The sequence below is a fragment of the Haliaeetus leucocephalus genome, unplaced genomic scaffold (assembly GCF_000737465.1).
Source record: "Haliaeetus leucocephalus isolate CR32 unplaced genomic scaffold, Haliaeetus_leucocephalus-4.0 Scaffold395, whole genome shotgun sequence".
In the NCBI taxonomy this organism is placed as follows: Eukaryota; Metazoa; Chordata; class Aves; order Accipitriformes; family Accipitridae; genus Haliaeetus; species Haliaeetus leucocephalus.
In genome coordinates, this window is record NW_010972831.1 from 3,636,569 (window position 1) to 3,645,309 (window position 8,741).

The window sequence follows — 8,741 nt, forward strand, 5'->3', positions numbered from 1 at the left end:
CTTTAGAGAAAAGGGGATTTATGCCAGCCCTCAGAGCAACATTCAAAATGCATGAAGACATGCTGTATGAAGGGATGGGGGGAAAAAAACACACGAGCGTGAACCAGGGGCTGTGGTAGAGCTGAACTATGCAGATGGGAAGTTAGTTATTGAGACTAAGTGTCAGAGCATGCCATAAAAATTTAGTTTATCCTCAAAGAGCTGTGGTTGTGGAGGAAGGATGGGTGCAGGGAGGGACAGCAGCTAAGGGGAAGGCAGGAGGAACATCAGAAACTTATAGTCCATGTCAAGCGACACCTCCTATTTAGCAGTGTATCATGTCTCCCTTCTGGTTTTTAAACAGTAGCCTTTATTGCTAGGAGTTAGAGCACTTGATTGACAAGGCTTGTAATACACCATGGAGTTGCCTTTATTTTTCCTACATGTTAAAGGAAAAGATACTAAAAATACAATTATGGTTTTGAGCCAGGCATAGTCTGTTCTAATATAATTCATCTCAAAGACTATCCATTGTGCCTGCTGCACCCAAATCATTTATAAAACATTAGCATCTCCTGTGCTGACATTTCACTCCTATATTACAGGAGTTACACGCAGACTTAAAAAAAATTAATAAAGTGCTTCTCTTCTTCATTCTCCCACTGAGAGCTTTGATTTCCAGAGTATGAAACGAAATAACCAACATAACAACATTCTCCACTTCTAAGGGACAGTGCCAGACTCATTCAGTTGCTATTGGTTATAGAGAGTAGGACATGAGGGAGCTATTTCAGATCACGGATTATTTGTTCTGGCTGCATTGGACATCCCTTTAGTGGAGCTTTAGAGCCCTGTAGACAGAAAAGTTTGGGTAGGAGCTGGAAAGGAGAGGGCTTGATGAAGTAACCTCTTCCTTTCTCCTCCCAGAGTTACTCCTGCTATTCCCCAAGAAGGGTATTTAAAAGTGAAGCATCCAAGCCCCTGCCCCTCCTTGCTTGCGAGACCGACAGAAGAGGCCGTTCCCCCCCCAGCTGCGTGCTCCCAGCACCCAACCACTCTTAAAAATAAGCTCATTGGGGAATTTTCTTCTTTTTTTCGCTTGGGAGTTTCCCTTTTCATTTCCAGCTACCTCCAGGGAACCTGCCGCTGCGTAAATACCCTCTCCCCATCCCCAAAGCGGTTGGGAGAGCGGATTTCCCGAGCTTAGCCCGTTCTTCCTGAAGCTAGTGGTGTGTCTGATGGAAAACGCAAGCCGTTTCCTTTGGGCTTTCCAGCCCCACACGTGAGCTACAGGCTAGAAACGTGCCACCGCTGGGATATCGTTACGAAATGAACAGCAGCCTTTTCTTGTCCAAGATCACTTTTATTTCCCTTGTTTCATTAACTTCAGTGTCTGTTTGGTCTCGCGTATCCACGCTGACAGGGAATTCACACCGACTGCAGAATTTGGGCAGCACCTCCCCGAGCCCGTGGGCTGCTGTCGGTGATGCCGCCGGCTCTGCCGTTCCCCCGACCAGCAAACGCATCCCTCCGCTGTGGGGTTTAATCCGGGACGAGGGGAACAAGCAGATCTGCTCCCTCTCCTCCACCTAGCCACAACCCCCTTCGTACGGCTGTCTTGGACCATTTATTTTTCTCTCCTGTGGCGGACCAGAAACCCTGGGTACTGCGCTTCTCGCCGGTCCTCAACGAGCTGTAGTTTCCCCCTTCTCTGACTCTTCCCGTGACACAAGCTGTTCCTTTTAAGAAACAAAATCTCTCCTAACGCTGTCAGGACTGTCCGTAGCCTGGGAACTGCTCCTTGCTGCCCCAGTGAAAACCTTAGTCCAGCTATAAAGGTCCTCATGCCACCGACACAGCTGGGAAGCCCCTCTCTGCCTCCAGCCCCCCAAAAAGCCCCTTTCCTCCCCGGGGCCTTGCAGCGCTCTCCGGAGACAGAGCTCTATGGCTCTATTTATTTGGACTAATTAATCTCTCTCTCCCCCCGGTTACAAATTAGGATGTAAGGGTGAGTTTTGGCTCTCTGGATATGGACTTTGCTGCATCGCGTACAACCACCCCACCCACCCCTCCCAAAGTTTGGTGCTCTGAATTGCTGAGAACATTGGTCCGCTGTGGTTCCCCCGCGCGTACTGAGCCCGCCCGATGGCTTTCAGCATCTGTAGGCACTGCTGCCGGTTTGTTTTTTCGAGAAAAAAAATCATATACTGGTCTGCTATAAATTCAACAATACAATCCTTAGTTCTGAAGATATAGTTTCCATATAGTTTATAAACATTATAAGACATACATATGGATAATTGAGGGGAAGGGGGAGGAGCCTGTGCATTTGTTGGGGTTGGGGTTTTTTCAGATGTGTGAACATGGTTACAAAAAAACGCACCTCCTGCGGGTACCTCATTTCTTTAAGTGTTGGGTTTGTTGGGGGTTTTTTTTTGTTTAATTCCACCTCTAATCAGTCTTTCCTTTGGTTGTTGGCTACTCCAAGCCCAGCAGGCAAGCCCTGTTCTGCTGTAATGCCTGAGATATTCAGGGGTTTGAGATTGTCTTCTAAGCGATTCCCAGCCAACTTTGGCCTCTGGGTTTGGAGCCAAAAGGGCTAAAACGTGGGAGAACCAATGTCCTTACTACATCAGTATCAGTGTCCTTGCACTCGCTTTCAGAGAAACAGTGTAGGCTTAATTGGTGATCATTTTTACAGCAATTATGTTCCTTTCGGTAATTGGAGGGGTCGTTCAGAGCGCTCTCAAATGAACAGGATTTCACAAGAGCGTGGATACAGTCCATTTGTCCGGTTGTTGTCACCGACGAATTGGCTACCGTCCCTGTTATCTGCTTTTTGTAAGGTTGGCTTTTTTTTTGTTGTAGGTGCTCGGTTAGGCTGTTTGTGACAAGGTGTGATAATGCCTTTTAATCCGCTCCCGCTGCGTTCGGCACAGTCCGCGTTGGCAGCCCGGCCGGGCACGGAGAGACCGTCAGAAGCCGAGACAACGTTCTTCCTTTCACCAGGCCAACACTCTCCACGTACAAAAAAAGAAGAAGAAAAGAAACTCTGGTCCTTTGTAGATTGGTGGCAGTACAGATTCGCTCCGTCCGCAGCCGGGGGCTCAGCGTATGACGGCTGCTAACACCATCATAAAAACCAGGAGCGATGCCCTGAGCCCCGAGCAGCCGGCTGCCTGCTGCACCCCGCTGGGGGGGCGGATGGGTGTCCGCCGGGTACACTTACCCTTGCGTTTGGGGGAGAGCGTCGGCATCGCCCCGAAACTGAATTTGTGCTGATAATCAGGCACATAGTCTGGAACCTCCTGCCCGTTTTTCCGCGGCCCCAAGGATACCGGTTTAGAGGTTCGGTTACGGCTTTTGTGGCTGGTACAGTTCTTGCCGGGTTTGCGGTAGCCCGGCCGGGAGCCGGGGGGGGCGGCGGGCTGGCTGCTGTGCAAACTGTTCTCAGCCCCTCTTTCCTTCCCCTTCTCCTTGGAGGAGTGGTGAGGGTGGTGGATTTTGGAGGCTCCTCTGTCCGCTGTGGAGAAAGTATGTGTTTTAATCTGATGGAGCGACTCGGAGCCTGAACAGTTCCTAAAGTCTTCCGCTCTTAGCACCTTGAGGTCCTTGCCGTGCATCTGCTCGGGGGACTCGCAGATGACGCTGGAGCTGGAGCCTCTGAACCTGTGCAGCCATTCCCAGAGCGAACGGGCTTTGCAATCGCAGCTCCATGGGTTCCCGTTCAGCCTGAGAAACTCCAGGGCTCCCAGGTGGGCCAGGCAGTCCCCCTGCAGCTCCGAGAGGCTGTTATTGAACAGGAAAAGGGTGGTCAATCTTCGGAGGTCGTGAAAAGCCCGCCTGTGAATCCACTGCAGCTGATTTTGATGGATGAGCAGCCGATCCAGGTTTATTAGTCCCCTGAACGTGTTCTGATGGAGGCTCCAGAGCTTGTTTCCATGGAGAAAAAGATGGCTGAGGTTAACCAAGTCAACAAAAATATCATCCTGAAGAAACTCGATGTGGTTGTCTTGCAGGTAAAGGTATTGCAGGTTGTGGAGGCCACCGAATATCCCGCTGGGGAGGGAGCTCAGCCCGCACTTGTACAGGTACAAGGCGTGGAGTTTCACCAGCCCTTGGAAAGTGTCTGCAGCTAAAGCCCTTAAGTAGCGGTTGTCCCCCAGGTCCAGCTCTTCCAGGTTGACGAACCCGTCGAAGGTGTTGGGGTCGATGAAGGTGATGTTGTTGGAATAGATCCAGAGGGTGACCATGGAGGGGCTGAAGTGGCCCCGCAGCAATAAGGTGATCTGGTTGTTCTGGAGGAAGATCCTCTCGCTGTCCTCAGGGATGCCCTCGGGGATGGTGACGAAGTTGTGAGCCTGGCAGCTGACGGTCATCGGCGACGGGTAGCACACGCAGTCGGTGGGGCAGCCCAGGGTGCCGGGCACCTTCAGCCCCAGCAGCACCAGCAGCAGCTCTGCAAACCCCCCTGTGCGGAGAGAGGGGAGAGCGGTGTCAGCGGGGACTCGGGCACCTCCCTGCCCACCCACCGCCGCCGTGGGGACTATTCCGGGTGAAAAACACCCCCAATTAACTCAGCCCTCATTTTCGCTCAGGAATGACCCACGCGGCTGCGATGAGTGGGCTCATCACCCGTGGTAGTTTAAACGCAATGTATGGAGCACTCCCTCCCTCCTCGCCCTGCCTGCAACCGGCAGGCGGTTGTGCTCCCAGCTCAAAACAGGCAGGAGAAACTTTCTCGGTGAGAATTCACGCTGGCAGTGCAGGCAGCAAAGCCCCTTGCCTGCAGGCAGGCAGCGCAGTTTGAGGAAATGCCGCTGTGCAAAGGTGTGAGAGCAAACAGAGGAGACACAAACCCACGTAGGCGTCCACCCCTCCTGTAACGCATCTCTTAAATCGCCCGCGCTTACGTATCAGAGTGGAAAAGCTTTAGCAATTCCCAGCGAACCACCTAAAATTACACGTGTGCAGTGCATCTGCACAGCATGCCCACCTCCCCCAAAGACACAGACCCATCCCCACCATCTCTTTTTACTACAGTTGTTAGACACCACCATCCACCCTGAAAACCAAGTGATTTACAGGAAAATATGTTGTCAGCAGTTGGTGGAAAAGGCTGAACTGAAAACTCCCGTTTGGAAGTGGGATGTTCAGACATATTTTTAAATGGATGTCCTGTGGCAAAGCATATTGCATCCTCTAATGCTACAGTACGTGCTTGTGACCAGGGCTTTCTCGCTGCCGAGAAGAAGCAGTGAGCAAGGCAGTAATCATCCCCTCCCTCTGCTCAGCTCTTAGAGTGCCGGTTTCGCCGCCCCGTTCCCGTCTCGCTCCCACTCCTCGCACCAGGCTTGCTTTCAGGCTATTCCTTCTGCGCCGAGTGGCTTTTCAGACTCATTGCACCAGACTTGTCATTTCTCATTCAGATTTTCCTCCTAGATTTGGCTTTTTCCTCTTACACGCAAAATTTGCTCATGTCTAATGAATTCTGCCTCTGGACTTTACAGGGGAAAGGAGTAACATCGGAGCGGCATACAGCTGCCGGTGCCATCCTGCCCACGAGTCCTCGCCTTGCACTCAGCTTGTAATAATCTGAAAAACGAGAGTGGAAGTGGAGTTCATCTCTAATTACTCTATGTCATTATCACCAGCTAGTCCAGGAGCCTGGACCCCTTGGGCTTTTACAGTCCCTCTTTTCAGTGCCTACAGCTGAATACAAGTGGGAGGCAAGAAAAAAATCACTGTTTTCTTATTAATTGTGTTTGAAATATAACTCCACGGTTACCGTTGCCTTTTGCCTGGTATGGAGATCTATTACCGTTTAGTTAACAGCAGGTGACCCGTCCATCTGGACCCATCCTTTCAAGGCAAAGTTGTCACATTTTTAGATAAACTGGGTTATTCAGACTCTCCATAAATCACCGGTAAGAGGCAGTCATCTCTGACTGGGCCGTTAATAGAAAAAAAAATAGCATTGCTAGCCAAAGTGTTGGCCCAAGCCTTGGCTGCGATGAGAAGGGGGGGGACTTCTTCTAGGAGCTGCCCTTCAGAAATTAAGCATCGGCTACCAGGAGGGATGTCTCATTCCTGTGCCGCTGCCAGAAAGGGGCTGTAAGTCGGGAATGTTTAATTCGCGACAACTCCTACGGCTGTGTAGGAAAAAGAACGTTCTCCAAGTCACCACTGTACCGTTTTGGCTTTGCTGTCATGCCTTTGAGATGAGAAAGGGGCTGTGCTGGTGGGAGCATCGTGCCGGCGCTGACTACCGAGCGCTGCCTGCCAAAACAGGAGCCCTCGCTGCAACTCGCCGTGCAAGCGCAGCCTGGGAAACAGCGGTATCCTGAGGATATTGTGATTACCCGAATGCCAGATAACAATGGTAAAGATAAAGCTAAGTTTGCAGATAGATTCTGCTGGTTTTTTTTACCCACGGACGTGCTTCGCCAAGGTGGGATGGCTTCATAGTCCCCATCTTACCTCGGTGACACTGAAGTACGAAGCCTTCTGTAAGTCTTATGTTTATTAGTAAAATCCTGCCAGGCACAAGCGCTGTGACGATCTCCCACATGCGGAGTCTGTTATTGCAAATACCAAATCACAAGGGTCTGAATCAATAAACCATCTCCCAGCTATAAGCAGCAGGTTGGAAGATTACATATTGCTTCCAAACAACAGTTTTATGCGCTCTTCCGTGACACGACAGTTGCCAGGCTAACGGGATTACTGACGGGAGGTGGAGCCGGGCAGGGATCTGGGAGCGTACACGATTTCACTTATAGGGATGGCGATGACAGGAGGCTGTTAGCAACGCGCGGCGATGGACGAAGGCAGCCTGGGTGTCCCTGGAGCACGGCCAAGGTAGAGGCTCCTGCCGAAAGGGAGCACAGTGTTTAACGGCTCCTTGCCTGCAGCGAGAACTCCGGAGGTAAAGGTCAGAGGGAACTGAGTCCATGTCTTTAATTAACAGGCGTTTGCAAGTTAGTGGCTGGAGTTCCTACGGAGAGGGAGATGTGACTCCCACAGTCCTGGACGGTGGTGGGGATAGTCTGGGGTGTTGCTGGTTCTCAGCTTCCCAAGAGTACGATGGTAGGAAGAAAAGCTAGGGATGGCTTGCTTTCTTATTAATTGTGTTTGAAATATTTCTTTCTACCTACGTGCTGCAACTCGGGGGTAAGGAGAATGGAGAAACAGAAGGACAGATGCTTAGAAAAAATAATTAGGTGGGCAGGACTTGGAAAGAGGAAACCTGTGGACTCCCCAGTGGATGCACTCAAAGCACATGGTCTCATCAAGGATGCTTTCCCTCCAAGCCCATAAAAGCTGCTGATTGCCTAGTGCTGTGAGAAGCTGCTCCTGGGATGCCCTGGGCTCAGTCACAGTTTGGATCTGGGAATGAGACCCCCAAGAAGCAAAGAGGCTGTGGTCACGGAGCCCTGAAGCTCCTGAGGCTGGTAACACCAGCATTGTGATGGCCAGCAGCTGAGCCCCACTGGGACCAGACAGCCATGAGCACTTGGGTCTCACTGGGCTTCCCAGGCTGGAAAGCAATGTGGGAGCTTCCCGAGAGGTCCCAGCCCAGCTCCCCTGAGAGTTAGACCCTGCCTAACTTGTTGAACTCGTTATTCCCGATGCAGCCCTTTCAACTTCATCTTGTAAAGGTTGCGAGGCAGATGGAGGGTCACCAGCATGTGTGTCGGAGCTCACCAGGGAGGAAGAGCTTCAAAGGCGGCACAGAAAAATCCTACAGAAACCTGCCGGTGAAGTGAATAAAAACAAAGCCCTGCTGACAGGGATAAAACCAGCAAGGGGGTGTTTATCTCCTGGCTTTCTCCCACTGATGCCCTGAGTCACCCCGGCTTCTGCTTAGTGTCCTTCTGCTGCCTCCTGCTTTTGACTGAGGTTTCAGTGATTGGAATGAATTCGTCCGACTGTCCAAACCATTTCCCATGTAGCATCTCTCTAATTGGGCATTAATTAGGCATCAGTTAATGAATGCTTGAAATAATCTATCTTTGGATGCGTCCAGTTTGCAGTCTTACTTTTAACAGCATTAGACTCATTATTAGATTAACATCATTATAAATGTTCTCCATTACCTGCTTGTTTCCATTGTCTTAGCCTTATTACTGAGAGTGAAAATCACTCCTCCCGCATGCATTATTGATGAGTAAGGACTTTCTATATGTAGCACGGGATTAATTGTTATACAGCGTAATGCATTTAGCGTGAAGCCTCAATTTGTGCAGGAGCTGAAAGCGGCCAGAAGAATGCAGACGCCCGGAGCCGGCATGCTCAGCCAGACACAGCACATCTCTCTCCAGCCCAGACCAGGTTCCTCCCAGGCCGGTGCCAGCACAGGAAGAAGTAAATAAAAAAAAAAAGGCTGGTTTGATACCCAAGATTGCAGGGGGGGGGAGGTTCGAAGGGTTGATGCACTTCTCCGCCACCGTGGCAGGGATGCTGGCCTCGGCTCCGCTCTGCAGGCAGCCTGTCCCCATGGCGCTGCTCGATCCAGAGAGCAGGGTGCACCTGCGCCGGCTGTTTTCTTGCATTTTAAGGCTTTTAACGCTTTACTGTATCTTGGAGCAAGGCAGAGTCTTGGTTTATTTAGGAAGATGTAACACTACTTATTTTCATTCGGAGTCTCAGGCTTGAGGGGAAGGAATCGCTTAGGACAAGAATAGGTGCTTCGGCCCCAGGGGGGATGCAACCGCAGAGCCCCCCAAAAGTCAGCCCCGCCACGAGACCTCGCCACCCCC

General features: G+C 51.0%; 1 protein-coding gene across 1 annotated transcript; it reads right to left on the reverse strand.

The window, feature by feature from the left end:
- Positions 1-3,086: 3,086 nt before the first annotated feature.
- RTN4RL1 (reticulon 4 receptor-like 1) lies at positions 3,087-8,480 on the reverse strand. The gene is made up of 2 exons (XM_010573917.1): positions 8,378-8,480; positions 3,087-4,450 (listed from the first exon to the last, which is right to left on the reverse strand). Exons 1-2 carry the CDS (start codon positions 8,478-8,480, stop codon positions 3,087-3,089), a joined length of 1,467 nt encoding a protein of 488 aa, XP_010572219.1.
- Between the last annotated feature and the right edge of the window lie 261 nt (positions 8,481-8,741).

Bases quoted from the DNA above. Each gene is read 5' to 3' on its own strand.
- RTN4RL1 (XM_010573917.1), bottom strand. From the start codon at position 8,480: ATGGGGACAGGCTGCCTGCAGAGCGGAGCCGAGGCCAGCATCCCTGCC. The intron at 4,451-8,377 runs GTATCAAACCAG...CTCTCCGCACAG, and splicing joins CCCCCCCCCTGCAATCTTGG to GGGGGTTTGCAGAGCTGCTG.